The sequence below is a fragment of the Eucyclogobius newberryi genome, unplaced genomic scaffold, assembly GCF_026437365.1.
Source record: "Eucyclogobius newberryi isolate DKJ021-1_F unplaced genomic scaffold, fEucNew1.0.hap1 SCAF_3, whole genome shotgun sequence".
NCBI classification, from domain to species: Eukaryota; Metazoa; Chordata; class Actinopteri; order Gobiiformes; family Gobiidae; genus Eucyclogobius; species Eucyclogobius newberryi.
This window is the reverse complement of record NW_027315945.1, coordinates 34,014,247-34,039,246: the sequence shown is the minus strand read 5'-3', so window position 1 is coordinate 34,039,246 and position 25,000 is coordinate 34,014,247. Positions and strand designations below refer to the sequence as shown.

Here is a 25,000-nt window from a genome sequence, read left to right as displayed (position 1 = left end):
AGTACTATTCACATATACTGTGTTATCAGTGGAGTACTATTCATATATACTGCGTTATCAGTGGAGTACTATTCATATATACTGCGTTATCAGAGGAGTACTATTCACATATACTGCGTTATCAGTGGAGTACTATTCATATATACTGCGTTATCAGTGGAGTACTATTCATATATACTGCGTTATCAGAGGAGTACTATTCACATATACTGTATCATCAGAGGAGTACTATTCATATATACTGCGTTATCAGTGGAGTACTATTCATATATACTGCGTTATCAGAGGAGTACTATTCACATATACTGTATCATCAGAGGAGTACTATTCATATATACTGCGTTATCAGAGGAGTACTATTCATATATACTGCGTTATCAGAGGAGTACTATTCACATATACTGTGTTATCAGAGGAGTACTTTTCACATATACTGCGTTATCAGTGGAGTACTATTCATATATACTGCGTTATCAGAGGAGTACTATTCACATATACTGTGTTATCAGAGGAGTACTTTTCACATATACTGCGTTATCAGTGGAGTACTATTCACATATACTGCGTTATCAGAGGAGTACTATTCACATATACTGTGTTATCAGAGGAGTACTATTCATATATACTGCGTTATCAGAGGAGTACTATTCACATATACTGCGTTATCAGAGGAGTACTATTCACATATACTGCGTTATCAGAGGAGTACTATTCACATATACTGCGTTATCAGAGGAGTACTATTCATATATACTGCGCTTGGACCCAGCTGACGTGTCAGTCAAAGGGAATTTAATTTATGTGGTTATTTTTTATTATATTAAAAAAATGACAGCAGTAAATATGTGTTTACCTTTTGAATCTGAGTTTTTGTTCCTTCTAGTCATGTTGATATAGTATAATTACAGTCAAAATATACATACGATATATAATAATCTAAAACATTAAATTTATATTTTTAGACAAAGTACACAGCACGTGTACACAGCACTTGTACACAGCACTTGTACACAGCACTTGTACACAGCACTTGTAAACAGCACTTGTACACATACACAGCACTTGTACACAGCACTTGTAAACAGCACTTGTACACATACACAGCACTTGTACACAGCACTTGTACACAGCACTTGTACACATACACAGCACTTGTACACAGCACTTGTACACAGCACTTGTAAACAGCACTTGTACACATACACAGCACTTGTACACAGCACTTGTACACAGCACTTGTACACAGCACTTGTACACAGCACTTGTACACAGCACTTGTACACAGCACTTGTACACATACACAGCACTTGTACACAGCACTTGTACACATACACAGCACTTGTACACAGCACTTGTACACATACACAGCACTTGTACACAGCACTTGTACACAGCACTTGTACACAGCACTTGTACACAGCACTTGTACACAGCACTTGTACACATACACAGCACTTGTACACAGCACTTGTACACAGCACTTGTACACAGCACTTTTACACAGCACTTTTACACAGCACTTGTACACAGCACTTGTACACAGCACTTTTACAAAGTGCCTTTACAAAGTACTTTTACACAGCATTTTTACACGTACACAGTACTTTCACGCAGCACTTTCACAAAGCAGTACTTGTACACAGCAGTACTTGTACACAGCAGTACTTGTACACAGCAGTACTTGTACACAGCAGTACTTGTACACATGTACTCACAGTGACCGTGGCCAGCAGACCCTCGGGCACATTAGCCACGATGATCCCGATGAGGAAGATGACGGCCTCGAGCCAGCTGTATCCCAGGACGATGGCCAGGATGAAGAACGTGATGCCCAGGAACACGGCCACGCCCGTGATGATGTGGATGAAGTGCTCGATCTCCTTGGCGATGGGGGTCTTGCCCGTCTCCAGGCCGGACGTCAGCGTGGCGATGCGCCCCATGACGGTGCGGTCGCCGGTGCAGATCACGATGCCGCGGGCGGTGCCTGGGCGAGAAGCGGCGGCAAATTAAGCAACTTTAACGAGCTTTTGACCTCATCGTTTTGTTTGAGGCGATCCCGTTTTGTCGCGCCCCCCTGTCCCCGCCCACTGTACTCGGTCGTGTTTATTTGAAATATAAACTCTATAATGTCACTTTTCTAAAATAAAAGCTTGTAAATGGCTTGTTGCGATGAAAAGGCGGAGCTTATCAGTTCTACACACAGGAAGTCAATAAACCCGTTGTTTTAGGGCCAATATTACAGTTTACATTGGACCAAATACAAAATAATGATCTGCTTATGTCATAGTTCAACACGAAGCACCTGAAAAAAACATAATATGAATATTTACGTTGCAGATTTAGTCTTCGAGCGACATGAAAACTTTCAAAATTGCACATATTTGAGGTCATGTCCGTTTTTTACTGTCTAATTTAGCTTTAAACAGCCAGAATGCAGATGTTTTGACCAGATTTATGGTTCATTTCTTATCCCAGCCACATTAAACCAAACCTGGCAGCAAAACTGAACTCAAACTGAACTTTAATGCAGTGACGACTAATCAGGACAAACCGACTGAACAATAATCATGGTCGTATTTTGTTCATTGTAATGACCGTTTCGTGACAAAAACAGTGAAGTTACTAAATCAAAATGTCAAAAAAAGAATAAACACCGTCTAATTCTCATCATTAACAACCTTATTCGTAAATATTCCGTACTAGACGTCGTCAGTCGCAATATTTACACCTTTATTTGGTGAAGTATTGTGTGTAATAACGTGTTTTAAAAGTCTCGTTGTAGAAAAGAAATGATCTCTTGAAGGTGAAGGCCACGCCCACGTTGCCCTGCCCCTCCCCTCCTTGCCCCGCCCCTGAACAGAGCGTTACCTTCCACGCAGTTTGTGGAAAAGAAAGCCACGTTGCGGGTTTCCAGCGGGTTGTCGTGGGTGCAGTCGGGCGAGCGGTTCTGAGGCTCGGATTCGCCGGTGAGCGAGGAGTTGTCGACCTGGAGGAGGGAACGAGGGTTTGAGTGTTGAACCGGGAAACGACTGCAAACGTGCGTCAAATGACACAATAACAGCAATTAACGTGAACTACAACGTCTTTATTTTGCAGAGAGAATGTCTAAACTGGTCAAAAAAATGTGTCCCTGCATTTTACACTGTTATTTAGTGTTATTGACATAAGTAAGAGACACGGTTTATTTCCTCTGTTTCCATAGCGGGCCATAGCGAGCCGTAGCGGGCCGTAGCGGACCATAGCGGATCATAGCGAGCCATAGCGCGGGCCATAGTGAGCCATAGCAGGCCATAGTGGACCATAGCGCGGGCCATAGTGAGCCATAGCAGGCCATAGTGGACCATAGCGCGGGCCATAGTGAGCCATAGCAGGCCATAGTGGACCATAGCGCGGGACATAGCGAGCCATAGTGGACCACAGCGGGACATAGCGAGCCATAGCGCGGGCCATAGTGAGCCATAGCGGGCCATAGTGGACCATAGCGCGGGCCATAGCGGGCCATAGCGAGCCATAGCGCGGGCCATAGTGAGCCATAGCGGACCATAGCGGACCATAGCGAGCCATAGCGCGGGCCATAGTGAGCCATAGCGCGGGCCATAGCGGGCCATAGTGGACCATAGCGGGACATAGCGGGACATAGTGAGCCATAGCGGGCCATAGTGGACCATAGTGGGACATAGCGAGCCATAGCGGGACATAGCGGGCCATAGGGGGCCGTAGCGGGCCATAGTGGACCATAGCGGGACATAGCGGGCCATAGCGGGCCATAGCGGGCCATAGTGAGACATAGCGGGCCATAGCGGGACATAGCGGGACATAGCGGGCCATAGTGAGCCATAGCGGGCCATAGTGGACCATAGTGGGACATAGCGAGCCATAGCGGGCCATAGCGGGACATAGCGGGCCATAGGGGGCCGTAGCGAGACATAGCGGGCCATAGCGGGACATAGCGGGCCATAGCGGGACATAGCGGGCCATAGCGGGACATAGCGGGCCATAGTGAGCCATAGCGGGCCATAGCGAGCCATAGCGGGCCATAGTGGACCATAGCGGGACATAGCGGGCCATAGTGGACCATAGCGGGACATAGCGGGCCATAGCGGGACATAGCGGGCCATAGCGGGACATAGCGGGCCATAGTGAGCCATAGCGGGCCATAGCGAGCCATAGCGGGCCATAGTGGACCATAGCGGGACATAGCGGGCCATAGCGGGACATAGCGGGCCATAGCGGGACATAGCGGGCCATAGTGAGCCATAGCGGGCCATAGCGAGCCATAGTGGACCATAGCGGGACATAGCGGGCCATAGTGGACCATAGCGGGACATAGCGGGCCATAGCGGCGTCGTTACCTTGCACCCGTGAGCTGAGACCACCCGGATGTCGGCGGGGATGCGGTCTCCGCCCTTCACCTCGATCAGGTCTCCGGCCACCACCTCCTCAGCGTTGATCTGCACCTTCTCGCCCTCGCGGATCACCAGCGCTTGCTGTCGACACGCAAAAGACAACGGACTCACAACGCGCCACGGCAGGAGTGTAAAGCACCGCACGAAACGGAGTGTCCACAGGGCTGTTGCCATGACAACTGTAAGGGGCGGTACGAGGCGTGGTGGGCGTGGTCTTACCTGAGGCACCATGTTCTTGAACGACTCCATGATCTTGGAGCTCTTGGCTTCTTGAAAGTACGAGAAGCAGCCGGTGATGACGACCACGGCCGTGAGCACGATACCGAGGTACAACTGGAACAGAGAGAACACGCCCCGGTGTTAGAGGCAGAAGGTAGAAGTATGAGGGAGTAGAAGTATGAGGTTGTAGAAGTATGAGGTAGTAGAAGTATGAAGTAGTAGTAGCTGCAGTAGTAGAAGTATGAGGTAGTAGTAGCTGCAGTAGTAGAAGTATGAGGTAGTAGTAGCTGCAGTAGTAGAAGTATGAGGGAGTAGTAGTGTGAGGTAGTAGTAGTATGAGGTAGTAGTAGTATGAGGTAGTAGTAGTATGAGATAGTAGTAGTATGAGATAGTAGTAGTATGAGATAGTAGTAGTATGAGGTAGTAGTAGAAGTATGAGGTAGTAGTAGCTGCAGTAGTAGAAGTATGAGGGAGTAGTAGTGTGAGGAAGTAGTAGTAGTAGTAGTAGTAGTAGTAGTAGTAGTAGTAGTAGTAGTAGTAGAGTAGTAGTAGTAGTAGTAGTAGAGTAGTAGTAGTAGTAGTATATTTTTTAAATATTTTTTTACTTTATTTTGATTTATTTTGATTTTGTCTGTGTTAAATAAGGTCTTTTCCTGTACATTTTTACAGTCCAACTATTACAATGATGAAAATAAGACTGTATTAGTTCTCACAGTCACCTCGTCACAAACACTGCTTTAACTGCTGCAGCTTTGACAGTCATGACTTTGATGCATTAATAAGAATAATAATAGTCATATATTAGGTGCGGCTCACGTTGTCTCCGGCCGGGTCGTCCTCGGTGGCGGCCTGGATGGCGTAGGCCAGGAAGCAGAGGATGGCCCCGGTCCACAGCAGGATGGAGAACCCGCCGAAGAGCTGGCGACAGAACTTGACCCACTCGGGGGTGGTGGGGGGCGGGGTCAGCGCGTTGGGGCCGTCCCGCTTCAGGAACTCGACTGCTCTGGAGTTGGTTAAACCCTGAGGACGGGAAGACGTTTGAAATCAGACCAGACTGAAGTGTTTAACGCGTGCGACATTTTGATTTTTACCTTTTTAAATACGTTTTTTTTTTTTTTATGTCAGTAAATATCGGCAGTAGATTGACTGGTCGCGGACATTATAGTGATAAAACATTAAATTGTGTTGATATTTTGTATAGCCTTCTTAAAAAAAAAAAAAAAAAAAGTGGAAAATATAGAATAGAAAGCACTGCAGTAAATACTCTAGCACCATCTAGTGGACGCCTGGCTTCACAGCAGTGGCCGCGCACTCAGAATCTGATTATAGTGATGTGTAAACGGGATTAATTTCTGCTCACGGTCCTTCTGATGAATGATTATTTGGATTAACTTTCACTTAAACAATCCGAACGGTCCAGAAGTCACAAATAATCAAGCAAATGTATGTATTTTTTTTCAATATAAAGCCCAAAAATAGACACAAATGTAAATAACTTTTTTTTATCTTGCCGTTTTTGTCACATTTAACTGTATTTTTCTTTTTCAGAGAGTTCAATCTTGCAAAATTGCTCACAAACTTGAAGAATAGTATGTGTTAGACAACGGGAATGAAGGAAAATGAACAATTTCACTGTTGTTTGGTCACAACAATCGCGAATAATCGTTAAAATCGTGGCGTTTTTTCCCCCCACAATAAATCGCGACACTAAACTTCGATATCGCGACATCCCTGACCGCGAGTAATCCAATTTCCTCGTGACCGTTCGCACCGAAATGAGGCACGAGAGGCGAAGCGAATGTGGAAATGAACACGTGAACGATCGAAAGAGTCTCACCTGGACAATGTCGGTCTGAAACTTCCTGCACACTTCTTCCACTGACATCTTGTGCTCCGTCTGCAAAGACAAAAGCGCAGGGTCGGCACTCGTCGGCTCGGTTGCGGGATAGGGTCAGGGTTCAGATCACCACTGCACTCTTGAGCATGCGGTTCACCTGACGCCTCCTCGCGCTGAGATGAGCCGACTCGTCAGGAGGAGCTGGACACTGTCTGACCGCCGCCAACTCCGACGCTTTTAAAGGGACTCTGACGGGTGTGGCCGGCTCGTACCAAAGCCCACGTGTGTGTATTTACCGTATTTTCTGGACTATAAGTCACACTTACTTTTTGAATGAATGAATGAATGAAGGAATACTCCAGAGCGACTTATATGTTTGTTATTTTCACACTGGCAACCACAAGAGGGCGCTCTAGGCTCTAAGCGACGCAGAAGAAGAATCTGCACTTCCTCTGGAGTTTGTGGAGTTGTTTAGAAGTGACACAGAGGAAGAAGAATTCAGTGGATTTAGTGATTTGGGGTAAAACTGATGCTTTGGTAAACTTGTTAGCATGTTCTTTATGCTATAGTTATCTGAATAACTGTTCATATGTTACGTTAACATACCAGACACTTACCACAGTTCTGTCTGTGCCTCATGTAGCTGAAGGTGTTAGCGTTAGCATACGTCATGTAGCTGAAGGTGTTAGCGTTAGCATACGTACACCATGTTCTCTCATCTCTTATAATTTTAAACTGCATTTACAGAGGAAATGTCTGTTCTTGGTCTTGGGTTTGATCAAATAAATTACCCCAAAAATGCGACTTATACTCCAGTGCAACTTATACTCCGGAAAATACGGTATATATATTTATGTATTTGAAAGTCGTTAGCCAAAAGTGTTACGTCAAAACGCTTCATAATTTGCACGTTTAAAGAAAGCGTAACATTTTAAGATGATATATTTACACTTCACTCATATTCATATAAAACTATAAAGGTTGCAACTAATAAGTATTGTAGTTGTCAAATTGTCAGCGATTATATTTACAATTACTAATCAAACCATTATTTAGACTTTTTAAATACATTTTTAATCCAATAAACGTGGGACTGAAGTATTTTAATAATGAAAATACTGTTACATGTTATAAAAAGTGTGTCTTTTAGCTCGTATAGTCCTATCCAATTATTTAAATACCACCAACAGTAATTTAGTTTTAATTTTCAGTCATTTAATTGTTGCAGCCCTTATTACATTATTATTACATTACTATTACATTATTCACTTGTTATAAAAAGCATGTGTGTGCTTTAGCGTGTATAGTCCATAAAACAATTAATAAAATACCACAACAGTAATCTAGTTAATAATTATAAGTCAATAATTGTTGCCGCCCTTATTACATTATTATTACATTATTATTACATTATTATTACATTATTCGCTTGTTATAAAACGTATCTTAGTGCGTGTTTAAGCGTGTATTGTCCAGAAAACAATTACCACTACACAGTTGATAATCATTAGTCATGTAATTGTTGCAGCCCTTATTACATAATGATGACATAATTATGACATAATGACATAATTATGCCATTATTATGACATCATTATGACAGTATTATGACATCATTATGACATCATTCACTTGTTATTACGGTGCTTGTCATGCATTACATCAACAGAATGAAACAGACATGTAGTAGTAAAAGTATTAGTACTCACGATGGGGACCTCCTTCTTCAGCTCGTCCATGTCCTTGCCCCCCTTCTTCTTGGTGGGGGATGAATTGTTTTTGTCCTGTGTGGTGGCAACGCGGTAACTGTCTGACCGCCCATACTACAGACACACACATATGTTTGACACATGCACGGGGGACTACACGAGGGGCTGGTGCCCTCCCGGCCCGGGACCCTTAGCTCTCACGGGTACTCAGATCATATATGAGGGGATTAAACACAAGTAACAAAGTAACATGTACATGAGGGTCAGGCTGAAGTGGCCGCGAGACGCAGCCTGAGTTTTCAAGTTCAAGTTCTGACGTGATCTTTGTGATTTCAGAGAGTTCACTTCTTATTGTAGAAGTATTTGTGATTTCAGAGAGTTCACTTCTTATTGTAGAAGTATTTGTGATTTCAGAGAGTTCACTTCTTATTGTAGAAGTATTTGTGATTTCAGAGAGTTCACTTCTTATTGTAGAAGTATTTGTGATTTCAGAGAGTTCACTTCTTATTGTAGAAGTATTTGTGATTTCAGAGAGTTCACTTCTTATTGTAGAAGTATTTGTGATTTCAGAGAGTTCACTTCTTATTGTAGAAGTATTTGTGATTTCAGAGAGTTCACTTCTTATTGTAGAAGTATTTGTGATTTCAGAGAGTTCACTTCTTATTGTAGAAGTATTTGTGATTTCAGAGAGTTCACTTCTTATTGTAGAAGTATTTGTGATTTCAGAGAGTTCACTTCTTATTGTAGAAGTATTTGTGATTTCAGAGAGTTCACTTCTTATTGTAGAAGTATTTGTGATTTCAGAGAGTTCACTTCTTATTGTAGAAGTATTTGTGATTTCAGAGAGTTCACTTCTTATTGTAGAAGTATTTGTGATTTCAGAGAGTTCACTTCTTATTGTAGAAGTATTTGTGATTTCAGAGAGTTCACTTCTTATTGTAGAAGTATTTGTGATTTCAGAGAGTTCACTTCTTATTGTAGAAGTATTTGTGATTTCAGAGAGTTCACTTCTTATTGTAGAAGTATTTGTGATTTCAGAGAGTTCACTTCTTATTGTAGAAGTATTTGTGATTTCAGAGAGTTCACTTCTTATTGTAGAAGTATTTGTGATTTCAGAGAGTTCACTTCTTATTGTAGAAGTATTTGTGATTTCAGAGAGTTCACTTCTTATTGTAGAAGTATTTGTGATTTCAGAGAGTTCACTTCTTATTGTAGAAGTATTTGTGATTTCAGAGAGTTCACTTCTTATTGTAGAAGTATTTGTGATTTCAGAGAGTTCACTTCTTATTGTAGAAGTATTTGTGATTTCAGAGAGTTCACTTCTTATTGTAGAAGTATTTGTGATTTCAGAGAGTTCACTTCTTATTGTAGAAGTATTTGTGATTTCAGAGAGTTCACTTCTTATTGTAGAAGTATTTGTGATTTCAGAGAGTTCACTTCTTATTGTAGAAGTATTTGTGATTTCAGAGAGTTCACTTCTTATTGTAGAAGTATTTGTGATTTCAGAGAGTTCACTTCTTATTGTAGAAGTATTTGTGATTTCAGAGAGTTCACTTCTTATTGTAGAAGTATTTGTGATTTCAGAGAGTTCACTTCTTATTGTAGAAGTATTTGTGATTTCAGAGAGTTCACTTCTTATTGTAGAAGTATTTGTGATTTCAGAGAGTTCACTTCTTATTGTAGAAGTATTTGTGATTTCAGAGAGTTCACTTCTTATTGTAGAAGTATTTGTGATTTCAGAGAGTTCACTTCTTATTGTAGAAGTATTTGTGATTTCAGAGAGTTCACTTCTTATTGTAGAAGTATTTGTGATTTCAGAGAGTTCACTTCTTATTGTAGAAGTATTTGTGATTTCAGAGAGTTCACTTCTTATTGTAGAAGTATTTGTGATTTCAGAGAGTTCACTTCTCATTGTAGAAGTATTTGTGACAGAGAGTTAGGAAAGTATAGGAAAGTTTTGAAATAAATGGCTCATATTCGGGACGTATAAATCTGTGTATGTCATATAAATATAAATATGGCCTTTAGTATTTGAGTAAAACTATAACTGTCTTTTTCCATCTTTTGTCGTTTGATCTCGAGCGATCAAACGACGCTTTGTTCAGAAGCGAAACACGATTAAGAGCAAAGGCTTTATCTGGACGTGTGGTTAATGACGTTCTACTGCAGCGGCGAGGAACACGTTAAGGAACATGTAGAGGAACACGTTAAGGAACATGTAGAGGAACACGTTAAGGAACATGTAGAGGAACACGTTAAGGAACATGTAGAGGAACACGTAGGGGAACATGTAGAGGAACACGTTAAGGAACATGTAGAGGAACACGTTAAGGAACATGTAGAGGAACACGTTAAGGAACATGTAGAGGAACACGTAGGGGAACATGTAGAGGAACACGTTAAGGAACATGTAGAGGAACACGTTAAGGAACATGTAGAGGAACACGTAGGGGAACATGTAGAGGAACACGTAGGGGAACATGTAGAGGAACACGTTAAGGAACATGTAGAGGAACATGTTAAGGAACATGTAGAGGAACACGTAGGGGAACATGTAGAGGAACACGTTAAGGTACATGTAGAGGAACGAGGAACACGTAGGGGAACATGTAGAGGAACACGTTAAGGAACACGTAGAGGAACATGTTAAGGAACACGTTAAGGAACATGTAGAGGAACACGTAGGGGAACATGTAGAGGAACACGTTAAGGTACATGTAGAGGAACGAGGAACACGTATGGGAACATGTAGAGGAACACGTTAAGGAACATGCTAGAGGAACACGCTAGAGGAACACGCTAGAGGAACACGTTAAGGTACATGTAGAGGAACGAGGAACACGTATGGGAACATGTAGAGGAACACGTTAAGGAACATGCTAGAGGAACACGCTAGAGGAACACGCTAGAGGAACACGCTAGAGGAACACGCTAGAGGAACACGTTAAGGAACACGTAGAGGAACACGTTAAGGAACAAGTTAAGGAACACGCTAGAGGAACACGTAGAGGAACACGTAGAGGAACACGCTAGAGGAACACGCTAGAGGAACACGTTAAGGAACACGTAGAGGAACACGTTAAGGAACACGCTAGAGGAACACGTAGAGGAACATGCTAGAGGAACACGTAGAGGAACACGTAGAGGAACACGCTAGAGGAACACGTAGAGGAACACGTAGAGGAACATGCTAGAGGAACACGCTAGAGGAACACGTAGAGGAACACGTAGAGGAACACGTAGAGGAACACGCTGAGCAGTCTAAATGATGTGTATTATTTGAAGGAGCTCAATCAATCAATCAAATCAACCTTGAACAAAAAGTTAAATTGTAAGATCCATTCTAAAAGAAACGGGAAGCCAAAGGAGAAACAAACAGACTGTGATGTGCTGACGTCTGGAACGCGCGAGATACATCAGGATTTATTCTTTTCAGGTACTTCAGCAATGAATTATGACAAAAGTAAATGATTATATTACATTTCCTGCTCAAAACTGCAGAACTGATAAGCCCCGCCCCCTTCGTCATACATAGTGACATCATCGTAACAAGCGGCCGATTGTCATTCACGTGATTTTTAAAATCTTTTATAAGTTCAAACGTGATGGTTTTGAACTCGACACGTGTCACTCACAGTTTTCTTTTTTCAGAAAAACACAGTGAGCACAGGGTTGTGGGCGGGGATAGGGGATAGGTGGAATGAGAAATAAAAAAAAATTAAAAACAGGAATTTTCCGAGACTCAAGCCTCAGTTGCAGGACAAACCGGATTAAAAACACGAATGAACCGATCAAAATAATACTTTGATTGAACTAACGAAGGGGAAACACTGTCGTCAGTCGATTTTCGCATCATACGTCCCCTTTAATACAATGGCCGTCGTCTTTTATTGATTTGTTCTTATGCTTTTTTATTCATTTATGTCTATCACTCCATCTTTTTAACCGTTATTCCACTTTGGACACGGATTTGTTTGTCAAACGTGCATCTTCTGAGCGTTTGTGCTGCTGGGCTCACCAGGGGCCCCGCCCTGTCGCCCCTGCCAGGTCCCCCCCCTGTCATGCCCCCCCCCCTGCCAGGCCCACCCGCCAGGCCCACCCGCCCGGTCCCTCAGGTTGGACTCTCGGCTCAGGTCGTCAGCGCTCGTCCTCGGTGCGTGGGCGGTCCGGACAGCGCGGCCTTTTGTGTTTCTTTGGCACCGGCTCCACACGGGTCCAGTTGTTCTTGGTTGTACTTGTACTTTTCCTTCCAGAGGCTCTGAATACTTTGGGCGTAACTGGAGTTTTTGTGCTCCACATGCGCCTGGCTTCAGTTTCCACATCTTTGTACGTGATACTTTGTGATTTCTTCAACGTGTCAGCGTGAAGTCATCTGGAAAGCGTCTTGTACCGACTTCTTTCAGTCTCCAGATAACGGCAGTTCAACAGAAACGTGCTTAAATGTGTTTGTACTGTTTGTGTTTGTACTGTATGTTTGTACTGTATGTGTTTGTACTGTTTGTGTTTGTACTGTATGTGTTTGTACTGTTTGTTTGTGTTTGTACTGTTTGTTTGTGTTTGTACTGTTTGTTTGTGTTTGTACTGTATGTGTTTGTACTGTTTGTTTGTACTGTTTGTGTTTGTACTGTTTGTGTTTGTACTGTATGTGTTTGTACTGTATGTGTTTGTACTGTTTGTGTTTGTATTGTATGTTTGTACTGTATGTGATTGTACTGTATGTTTGTACTGTATGTGTTTGTACTGTTTGTGTTTGTACTGTTTGTGTTTGTACTGTATGTGTTTGTACTGTATGTGTTTGTACTGTTTGTTTGTACTGTTTGTGTTTGTACTGTATGTGTTTGTACTGTATGTGTTTGTACTGTATGTGTTTGTACTGTATGTGTTTGTACTGTTTGTGTTTGTATTGTATGTTTGTACTGTTTGTGTTTGTTTGTGTTTGTACTGTTTGTGTTTGTACTGTTTGTGTTTGTACTGTTTGTGTTTGTACTGTATGTGTTTGTACTGTTTGTTTGTACTGTTTGTGTTTGTACTGTTTGTGTTTGTACTGTTTGTTTGTACTGTTTGTTTGTACTGTTTGTGTTTGTACTGTATGTGTTTGTTCTGTTTGTGTTTGTACTTTATGTGTTTGTACTGTATGTGTTTGTACTGTTTGTGTTTGTACTGTATGTGTTTGTACTGTTTGTGTTTGTACTGCATGTGTTTGTACTGCATGTGTTTGTACTGTTTGTGTTTGTACTGTTTGTGTTTGTACTGTTTGTTTGTACTGTTTGTGTTTGTACTGTTTGTGTTTGTACTGTATGTGTTTATACTGCATGTGTTTGTACTGTTTGTGTTTGTACTGTTTGTGTTTGTACTGTATGTGTTTGTACTGTATGTGTTTGTACTGTATGTTTGTACTGTATGTGTTTGTACTGTATGTGTTTGTACTGTTTGTGTTTTTACTGTTTGTGTTTGTACTGTATGTGTTTGTTTGTGTTTGTACTGTTTGTGTTTGTACTGTATGTGTTTGTACTGTTTGTGTTTTTACTGTTTGTGTTTGTACTGTATGTGTTTGTTTGTGTTTGTACTGTATGTGTTTGTACTGTATGTGTTTGTACTGTTTGTGTTTGTACTGTATGTTTGTACTGTTTGTGTTTATACTGCATGTGTTTGTACTGTTTGTGTTTGTACTGTTTGTGTTTGTACTGTATGTGTTTGTACTGTTTGTGTTTGTACTGTTTGTGTTTGTACTGTATGTGTTTGTTTGTGTTTGTACTGTTTGTGTTTGTACTGTATTTGTTTGTACTGTATGTGTTTGTTTGTGTGTGTACTGTTTGTGTTTGTACTGTTTGTGTTTGTACTGTTTGTGTTTGTACTGTTTGTGTTTGTACTGTTTGTGTTTGTTTGTGTTTGTACTGTTTGTGTTTGTACTGTTTGTGTTTGTACTGTATGTGTTTGTACTGTATGTGTTTGTACTGTTTGTGTTTGTACTGTATGTTTGTACTGTTTGTGTTTGTATGTGTTTGTACTGTTTGTGTTTGTACTGTATGTGTTTGTACTGTTTGTGTTTGTACTGTATGTGTTTGTTTGTGTTTGTACTGTTTGTGTTTGTACTGTTTGTGTTTGTACTGTTTGTGTTTGTACTGTTTGTGTTTGTACTGTTTGTGTTTGTACTGTTTGTGTTTGTACTGTTTGTGTTTGTACTGTTTGTGTTTGTACTGTTTGTGTTTGTACTGTATGTGTTTGTACTGTTTGTGTTTGTACTGTTTGTGTTTGTACTGTATGTGTTTGTACTGTTTGTGTTTGTACTGTATGTGTTTGTACTGTTTGTGTTTGTACTGCATGTGTTTGTACTGCATGTGTTTGTACTGTTTGTGTTTGTACTGCATGTGTTTGTACTGCATGTGTTTGTACTGTTTGTGTTTGTACTGTATGTTTGTACTGTTTGTGTTTGTACTGTATGTGTTTGTACTGTATGTGTTTGTACTGTATGTGTTTGTACTGTATGTGTTTGTACTGCATGTGTTTGTACTGTTTGTGTTTGTACTGCATGTGTTTGTACTGTATGTGTTTGTACTGTATGTGTTTGTACTGTTTGTGTTTGTACTGTATGTTTGTACTGTATGTGTTTGTACTGTATGTTTGTACTGTTTGTGTTTGTACTGTTTGTGTTTGTACTGTTTGTGTTTGTACTGTTTGTGTTTGTACTGTATGTGTTTGTACTGTATGTGTTTGTACTGTTTGTGTTTGTACTGTATGTTTGTACTGCATGTGTTTGTACTGTATGTGTTTGTACTGCATGTGTTTGTACTGTATGTGTTTGTACTGCATGTGTTTGTACTGTTTGTGTTTGTACTGTATGTGTTTGTACTGCATGTGTTTGTACTGTTTGTGTTTGTACTGCATGTGTTTACTGAAGTATCTCAGTGGTGGAAGAAGTATTCAATGTTGTTACGTTCAGATCCAGGAGCAAAACAATGACTCACGTAAAGTACTTAAGAGTAAAGCACAGTTAGAGTTAAATGTAGTGATTTTGATAAATAATTTGTTCTGATCTTCAGTCAACAAGAGCAATCCAAATACATTTTTCTATTTGAAGTATATCTTTTGTTAGAATTAGGGTTAGAAAGTCACCATGAAGAAGTACTTTATACTTTTCGGTCCAGTTCTAAATGTTTGTGCAGTAGAAAGTACAGAGTAAAGTAAGTACTGGATGAATTGCAGAAATATCTCCTTATTTTTCCAACATTATTTCATGTATATAATTTAATTAATTTAATTAATCTAATTAATCTAATTTATTTTATTTATGCATTTATTTTATTATTTACTCATTTTAATTATTTATTTGTATATTGATTCATTTTTATATTTCATTATCTATTTTTAATCAGCTATTTTTTATATTTAAAATAATTATTTAAAGAAATAAATAATCATCTGATTGAGATTAATTGATTAAATTAAACTAGAAATAAAAAGACGTTGGTATAATTCACTGTTGGCCTCTAGTGGTTCAGATTCAAGCGTGTTCCTTCAGACCACACCAAAGACAAACAGTAAAGTCAGTAACTGCACAAGACTTTTCCCGCGGTGGTTTCATTTCATTGTGAAGCGGCTGTTGCGTAACTCGTTTGCAGATGTGAGACGATAAAACAGGTTTGGATCTGTCGACAACCAACAAACTTTGACTTGTCCACAACCTGCTGCTGCTGAAGAGGGCGTGGCACAGAGACGTGTCCGAGGTTAACGGCCGCGTTACATTCAGGTTTAACGTTGAGCACTTCACGCTGCAGATGTTTGGAGTCGCCTTTGTGCGTCAGGTCGTCATAGAAACGGACTGGGAGATGTGGGTTTTTTCCTCTTAGAGTTACGACCTCAGAGCGTCCCGGCCGAACTGACTGGATGTGAACAACATGGCTAATGCGAAACCGCGGCTAATGCGAAACCGCGGCTAATGCTAAACCGCGGCTAATGCTAAACCGCGGCTAATGCTAAACTGCTGTAAACATAAAACAAACGTGTCAAACGTGCTCAATAACGGATTTAACCTGTAACAAATGTTTACATCGTTTATGTGGTGGTAAACAGATACTACCCGACCAGCTACTACTCGACATGACATCATCTCATGATGATATTGTCACGTATCGTATCAGATTAAGCCTGTCTTTATTTCCAACTCTAAATAGCGAACTTCTGACCAGAGGCACTTTGCAACGTGTTCGACGCATTTTGCCGCCACCGACCAACTGACCGAGAGGTGAGTTTCGAACGGCTGCAAAGACAATACTCTTCCTTTAAATGGCATTTTTCACCCTTTTTCACCCTGTTTCACCCCCGTCCTAGACTCACACGTTTACCTCGACTCAAAAAGATCAGGACTCAAAAGACAAGATAACAAACTACTATTACTTTGTTCTATTGTCTAATACATGGTGTTTGTGGTTGTAGTGTCGGGTTGTCGTGTGGCGGTGTCGGTTCGCGTTGTCGCGTTGTCGTGTGGTGAGCCTCCTGAACACACACCGTTGTGCGAGCGACGACAGACGGAGCGGGTCAGAGGGCGTGGCCTCGTCTGCAGACAAACAAACGTGCTACAAAAGAGCAGGTGAACAAACGCGCCGCGGCGGCAGGACCGATAGCAGCCCGAACTCGCGTAGTGGAAAAGTACTGCGCCTCCATCTCCCCCGAGACGCTTCACAGAGCGAGAGTGTGAAGTGATGGGAGTGACTAACGCTTCACAAATCCACAGTGACGCTGAGCATAGCGGACAGAAAGACTTGAACCGCTCTGTAACGTGTTTGTGCCCCAACGGTTTATTACAGCTCAGTATGAGGAAAGATTTAAGTCATGGTTTATTTGGAGTAAAAGTCAATATTACTCAATGTAGTCTAAAGAAAAACAGAAAGAAATCAAGACTGATCCATATTGGGGAATATAAATGTACTTTTCAGGCCTGGACCTCAAAATAACCTTCGACTGCATAAAACCTCCACAGCAACATGAAAGTAACATTTTAAATACATAAATAAAGTGACTAAACGAGTTGCATTTATTTGAATAGTTGATTGTTTTATTTTACATAAATTCAGTAAAATATACTGTTTTCAGCAATAAAAAAGACAGAGGTGTTTGTTTTGTGTTTCTGGTCCTTGGTATAACAGAAATAGTGTCACATGGTGAGGAACAGAAGACTTCCTGTTGAAAAGTGCATAAGCTCCGCCTCTTGGTGTTTCACAGATTGTCATTTACATGTATTTTGTTTTTTGCTGATTGTTTTTAGACTCTTTGTGTGACTTCGAGTCTTCATCTCATCCAGGATGTGGGCGGGGAATATGATACAAACCATACATTTAAATACGAGATCATCCTTTTTATATCATGAAAACATCTCAAGGTTTTTGTCCCTAGTTTGGTCCCGTTTTAGTCCTGATCTTGTCCCTGGTTTAATCCCGTTTTAGACCTGTTTTAGATCTGGTTTAGTCCTGATTTTGTCCTGCTTTAGTCCTGCATTAGTCCTGCTTTAGTCCTGCTTTAGTCCTGCTTTAGTCCTGCTTTAGTCCTGCTTTAGTCCTGCTTTAGTCCTGCTTTAGACCTGCTTTAGACCTGCTTTAGTCCTGCTTTAGTCCTGCTTTGGGCCTGCATTAGTCCTGCTTTAGACCTGCTTTAGACCTGCTTTAGTCCTGCTTTAGTCCTGCTTTAGTCCTGGTTTGAGTCTTGCTCGTCAGTTTACATTTTAGAAACCCGTCTGTCCCTGCAGTAGTTGAGCTTTACGTCCCTGACAAAGAGCAAAGGAATGTGACATCACTTTGTGCTTTTTTATTCCCGACGACCTGCGCCGTATTCAAACGCTGCACATTCTCTAACCCAGACTATCCACTTTCAGAAACACAAACGGCCGACGGTCCGAGCGGCTCATGTGTCACACGCTCTCCTGCCCACACGCCCGGGCAAAGCGGCGCGAAGAGACGAGTGTCCACACGCGGCGAGGACGGGCGCGGCCGGGGCCAGGGCAGGTGCTGGCGGGGGCAGGTGCAGGTGCTGGCAGGGGCAGGTGCTGGCGGGGGCGGACGGGAGCGGGTGGAGAGTGTTCGGGTTCTTTTCCTAATTGGATCCCGGCGCCGTCGTCCTGCTGCCGTTTCAGAGTTTGACCTCCGGTGACTCCACTTTGAGAGATTGCAGGACGCGGCGAGCGCTGAGCGGCGAGCGGCGAGTGCTGAGCGGCGAGTGCTGAGCGGCGCCGGGCGATTAGCGCGCGGCGTTCCGTTAATAGATTCCAGATGAATTTTAAGTGAGTGCGCCGAAGATATGATTGAGCTCGAGTCACATCAGCTTCAGTTTGTTTTGGTGGTGGAATGGACTGGAGACCTGCACATGATGAGTACAGGGGTTCTCCTTTCAAACGCCTGATTGTCCTTTCAAATGTGTGTTTTTTCTTTCAAATGTGTGTTTTTTCTTTCAAATGTGTGTTTTTTCTTTCAAATGTGTGTTTTTTCTTTCAAATGTGTGTTTTTTCTTTCAAATGTGTTTTTTTTCTTTATAATTAGATTTTTTTTTCAAATTTGTGTTTTTTCTTTAAAATTCAAGTTTTTCCTTTCAAATTTGTTTTTCCTCTAAATTTTTGTTTTTTTCTTTCAAATTCATGTTTTTCCTTTAGATTTTTAGTTTTTTCCTTCAAAATTTGTGTTTTTTCCTTTCAAATTTGTGTTTTTTCCTTTCAAACGTGTGTTTTTATTTAAAAATTTGTGTTTTAAACAATAGACTGTCATTTTCAACACAAAATAACAGTACTTCTGATCCTTATCAAGCTGAAGATCTTTCTAAAACTGTTTATGTGATTTCTGCATCGATACTTGTTTGGATGAGTTTCTAGTTTTGATATTCATTTCAGATTTTTGACACTTTCCTTGTCACGATACAAACATTTCTCCAAAAACTATTGTCTGACTAAGATGTGGCGTTGACCACTGTGATTGGTCAAAGCCGCCTGTCACTCAGCAGGGCGTGACATGGGTTGACCAATAGGGGGCGAGGGTGGGGAAAATATTCCATTTGAGTCCAAAAATCACAAATTCAAAACAGCATCAAACCAAACTGGCAGATTCCACGTCTGTTTAGTCCTTTAGTTCTTCTTTAGTAGGACAGTAGCATTATGGTCTGTGGGCAACACGGTACAATCGTCACGTGACAACCGACCAAACCCTGCGTTTCCATGACACTCATCACTCGACTCCCTGACAACACAAAAGACGGCTGATTGTGTAGAACTAAAGGTATAAACCAAGCCTAAACTAGGACTAACCAGGACTAAAACCAGGACGTAGTCAAACCAGAACTAAACTAGGCTAAATCAAGACTAAAGCAGAACTAAAGCAGGACTAAAGCAGAACTAAACGCAGGACTAAAGCAGGACTAAACGCGGACTAAAGCAGGACTAAACGCAGACTAAAGAAGGACTAAAGCAGGACTAAACGCAGACTAAAGCAGGACTAAACGAGGACTAAAGCAGGACTGAACGCGGACTAAAGCAGGACTAAACGCAGACTGAAGCAGGACTAAACGCGGACTAAAGCAGGACTAAATATGGACTAAAGCAGGACTAAACGCGACTAAAGCAGGACTAAACGCGGACTAAAGCAGGACTAAACGCAGACTGAAGCAGGACTAAACGCGGACTAAAGCAGGACTAAACGCGGACTAAAGCAGGACTAAACGGGGACTAAAGCAGGACTAAACGCAGACTAAAGCAGGACTAAACGAGGACTAAAGCAGGACTGAACGCGGACTAAAGCAGGACTAAACACAGACTGAAGCAGGACTAAACGCGGACTAAAGCAGGACTAAATGCGGACTAAAGCAGGACTAAACGCGGACTAAAGCAGGACTAAACGCGGACTAAAGCAGGACTAAACGCAGACTGAAGCAGGACTAAACGCGGACTAAAGCAGGACTAAACGGGGACTAAAGCAGGACTAAACGCAGACTGAAGCAGGACTAAACGCGGACTAAAGCAGGACTAAACGGGGACTAAAGCAGGACTAAACGCAGACTAAAGCAGGACTAAACGCAGACTAAAGCAGGACTAAACGCAGACTAAAGCAGGACTAAACGCAGACTAAAGCAGGACTAAACGCAGACTAAAGCAGGACTAAACGCGGACTAAAGCAGGACTAAACGGGGACTAAAGCAGGACTAAACGCAGACTAAAGCAGGACTAAACCAGGACTAAACGCAGACGACTAAACGCAGACGACTAAACGCAGACTAAAGCAGGACTAAACGCAGACTAAAGTAGGACTAAAGCAGGACTAAACGCGGACTAAAGCAGGACTAAAGCAGGACTAAACGCAGACTAAAGTAGGACTAAAGCAGGACTAAACGCGGACTAAAGCAGGACTAAACACGGACTAAAGCAGGACTAAACGCAGACTAAAGCAGGACTAAACGCAGACTAAAGCAGGACTAAACGCAAACTAAAGCAGGACTAAACGCGGACTGAAGCAGGACTAAACGGGGACTAAAGCAGGACTAAACGCAGACTAAAGCAGGACTAAAGCAGGACTAAACGCAGACGACTAAACGCAGACTAAAGCAGGACTAAACGCAGACTAAAGCAGGACTAAACGCGGACTAAAGCAGGACTAAACGCAGACTAAAGCAGGACTAAACGCGGACTAAAGCAGGACTAAACGCAGACTAAAGCAGGACTAAACGCGGACTAAAGCAGGACTAAACGCAGACTAAAGCGGGACTAAACGCGGACTAAAGCGGGACTAAACGCGGACTAAACCAGGACTAAACGCAGACTAAAGCAGGACTAAACGCAGACTAAAGCAGGACTAAACGCAGACTAAAGCAGGACTAAACGCGGACTAAAGCGGGACTAAACGCGGACTAAACCAGGACTAAACGCAGACTAAAGCAGGACTAAACGCAGACTAAAGCAGGACTAAACGCAGACTAAAGCAGGACTAAACGCAGACTAAAGCAGGACTAAACGCAGACTAAAGCAGGACTAAACGCAGACTAAAGCAGTAACACAATGCGCCGCGTGTTCTTTCGGAAGGAAACACAAACTCGCGGCTGGAATTACAGCCTCTTTCAAGGCGGAGAACACACGCAGCAGGACGCACTCTTCTGACACCAACCACAACCTGCCATCCAATATCAATCATTTATAACATGCTCCACTTATGCTTTGGGAAGACTCAGGGCATCGGGTTGGAAAAATATGTCCATAAATATTGATGATCGCTTGTTGACGACTCCACACTCTACACTGATCACACGATAGCTTTAGCTTTCATTATTTCTCCTAAAGTTAAGTTATGCTGGGATATTATACAGAGAATTGAACATCAAACGAGTCAAAACATATGTATTTTGACACACGCATAAAACTCTTATCTCAATTTTAAACTCTTGGCTCTTTATAAATAAGATAAGATAAGAGATAAGATATTCCTTTATTGTCCCACATGGGGAAATTTCATTGGTGCAACGCAGGTAGATACAGAGGTAGATACAGAAGAACAGATCACTTATAGGAAGTCTGAAAAACACTTTCAGTAGAAGATCTCCTATAAATAAACAAAAACTCCCATAGACAAATAAATAAATAAATACCATTGCATGTGATCCCGACAGTAATTGCACATGAATATGTGTCACGACAGCACATGAATTGCACATGAATTCCAACAGTAATTGCACATACGACAGAATTGCACATCAGTATTAGGTTAGGTCAGTATTGCGCCGGGATAACGTGACGATCTCCGGGTAAGACGACTGTTCTCCGCAGTTTCATGAGTTCCTCCTTTGTGGAAACGCGGTACGGCGCCGGCCGGGGGGCGGGGCCGGAGCAGGGGGGCGGGGCCGGAGCCGGGGGGCGGGGCCGGAGCAGGGGGGCGGGGCCGGAGCCGGGGGGCGGGGCCGGAGCCGGGGGGCGGGGCCGGAGCCGGGGGGCGGGGCCGGAGCCGGGGGACTCAGAGCCAAGGCACATAGCAACGACATGACGAAAACACTCAATCCAGCCGAATAAAGTCAAAACAAGTTAATTTAAAGCGATTCCAGTGCGTGTCCCGATCGTTCGTGAAGTTCCTCTTTCATATAAACGTGTATATAAACGTGTACATAAACATGTACCGACGACACGCCGTACTTTAGCGCGGCCGGAGGGCGCGGGGGGGGGGGGGGGCTGGTGGGCTCGCTCGGAGCTAGCTCACGTCACAACAACACAACGAAAAACACTCAAATCCAGCCGAAAAAAGTCAAAAACAGTTGAATTAAAAAACTATTCCAGCGCGTGTCCCTATCGTACAGTAAAATAGAAAAAATATACTAACTATATTTACAAAATATAGGAGATAAAGCACAATAAGTGTGAGAAAGAAGAGAGCGTTTACACCGGGCTGCCAGCTGTACCAGCGCCTTATGACGTATGATAATGGTCCATGAATCCGTCCTTGGTTAAATAATACACTAAATGGAAGGCAAAGAAGGCGTGGAGCGACTCCTGAAACCCTCACGTGTCAGTGGTGAATATAATTGATGCGTTTATATTCGAACAAAAACCTGGGACTCGCCCACGACAGCCTCAGGACTAAACCAGGATTAAAGCAGGTCAAAGCCGAGACTAAACCAGGACGAGTACGAACGCAGCCGTAAAATCTACATCAGTCATTAAGTTCTCAAGTCCTCAAGCTCTATGGACTTCATCTTCAGCTACTCTGGACATAGATTATTCCAGTGAGTATTATAAAGGTCAAGCAGAGGATGGGTGCTGATGTGGAGGCAATTGCGGTGGCCATTTTGAGATTGTAAGAGCAGCAAAATTCTATTAAAAACGAGGCGCATTTTTTTTCCATTAATGTTTCCTGTATACTTCGTTTAAATTCTCACCTGATGCGACACAACTGTTAATAATTATTATGTTCACGTCACACTTATCACTAAAAAAGACAAAAACATGATCTTTTTTCCAGATTTGTTCAGATAAGTATGAAAAAAGCCCAATTACAAAACAATTTCAGAGAGAATTGCACCTAAAAAGTCCAGTCTACAGCACAATATCACAGTCCTAAGATGGCTGCCTGAACTGGACAGCTGGTGGCGCAGGTTGCCGTGGCGATGATCCCTCTAGCGTTCCCTCTATGCATCCCTCTCATTGTGCGGACGTGCCCTTGCGGTTGCTAACGCTAACGGCCTGCTCTCTGCATTGTGCTCCAGGAGGTTGTAACCGTGGAGATCGCCACGGCGACCGGTGCGGCGACGGAGCCCCAAGGATCCCCCCCGATGCGAGCCGACCAATAATGGATGCATCTGTAACTGGACACGGTGACTCACAGGGGAGACGGCGAGGGGAGATGCCGACAAGAGTGAACATCTCGGGTTTATGCCCAGCGCCATGGCAACCACGCTCACGCCATATTAGGACAATTCAACAGAGACGTTTTAGTGGACAAAAATGTGAAATGTGTGTGGGGGGGAAAAGATCATCATAAATCACCTTATTTGAAAGTTTACAACAAAACGTTATTCATTGTGATGTTTAAATCGGCTTTTTTGTAGCATTTTTTACAGTAAAATACGTTTGATTTTTCAAATTTTTGCCAATTTTCAAAACTAAATTAAAAATATCCTCTAAATTAAAAAATATATATGTAAAAATGTAAAGTTGCGTGAAAAGTAATCATATTAAAATGTGTTTAATATATTCAATAATAATACAAATATGTCAGTTAAAGTCAGTTGTAAGGGTCCATAAAGATGTGATTGCTTTGCCTGGAATGTTCCACAGTATGGCATTAAACATATCTTTTGGATCGGTGCAGTTGCAGTGTTTACACCCGTCTCATGTTTTAAAATATAGGTTAAGTTAAATATACTTTAAGAAAATGACTGTATTCTTCCTCTGCAGGTGAAACGTTTGAAAGTCACTGTCACGAATCATTCTAACTTTACATACATTGTAATTATCTTTTATTATTTTTTGTTTTTCTTCATAACAGACCAGTAATTCCGTAATGCTCTGCACGTGGCGTTGATGCTCTGCACGCGGCGTTGATGCTCTGCACGTGGCGTTGATGCCAAAGCGGTGGTAAAAGTGCGTTTTGCCCGGACAAGTCAAACGTTCCGTGCGACTCCGGCGTGAGCAGAGGAAGTGACTCACGTTACAGTACTGCATGTGGTGTCGGTGTAATCCCTCATTCGTCCAGGCGTGTTCCATAGTAGAAAAAGCTTCAGTTGTAGTCATCTGGACTCAGTTTGAAAAAATAGACGTTTCGACTCTCATCCAAGAGTCATTGTCAATAACAGAATTTAGGTCGAGAACTCCGATATTAATACTGTTCTGTGGTAAGACCCGCCCATTGGGCGGAGCCTTCCTGAAGTAGAAAGAGTTGTTTGTTTCAACAGAAACTCCCCCCTTGTATCTACCGAGCCTATTCAGAATTTTAATGGGCTATTAGAATCCTCTTTGTCTTTGTGAGACCCTGGCTCAACCACCCTGAGTACCTGATTAGCATCTACATGTCCTGGTCCTGGTCCTCTACCTTTCCAGGGGTTCAGTAACCCATTATAAATAACAGGAAGATTAAACCTTAGCCCTCCATTTCTGTTTAAAGAAGGTCTTTCTTTTTTAACAAAAATAGCTTCCTTGACTCCTCTTTCAAACCATCTTTTCTCCTGCTTAAAACCTTCACCTCACCGTCTTCAAACGAGTGATTAGAGGCTTCAAGATGGAGATGCACGGCACTCTGAGGTCCTGAACTTGTATTTCTTCTGTGCTGATAGAGCCTCTTGTGTAGAGGCTGTTTTGTCTCACCTATGTAACGTTCTTTACAGCT

General features: G+C 42.2%; 1 protein-coding gene across 4 annotated transcripts in view; it reads right to left on the bottom strand.

The window, feature by feature from the left end:
• Positions 1-25,000, bottom strand: part of atp1a3b (ATPase Na+/K+ transporting subunit alpha 3b) — a 47,519-nt gene that overhangs the window by 15,493 nt on the left and 7,026 nt on the right. For 2 of the 4 annotated variants that reach the window (XM_072460974.1, XM_072460973.1), the window contains exons 3-9: positions 8,172-8,285; positions 6,463-6,522; positions 5,442-5,645; positions 4,626-4,739; positions 4,353-4,487; positions 2,869-2,986; positions 1,716-1,984 (exon numbers count right to left, since the gene is read on the bottom strand). In XM_072460974.1, the coding sequence (XP_072317075.1) occupies positions 1,716-1,984; positions 2,869-2,986; positions 4,353-4,487; positions 4,626-4,739; positions 5,442-5,645; positions 6,463-6,522; positions 8,172-8,285 (1,014 nt within the window). The remainder of the gene's footprint in view (positions 1-1,715; positions 1,985-2,868; positions 2,987-4,352; positions 4,488-4,625; positions 4,740-5,441; positions 5,646-6,462; positions 6,523-8,171; positions 8,286-25,000) is intronic. The other 2 variants (XM_072460977.1, XM_072460976.1) reach the window with 1 other exon arrangement.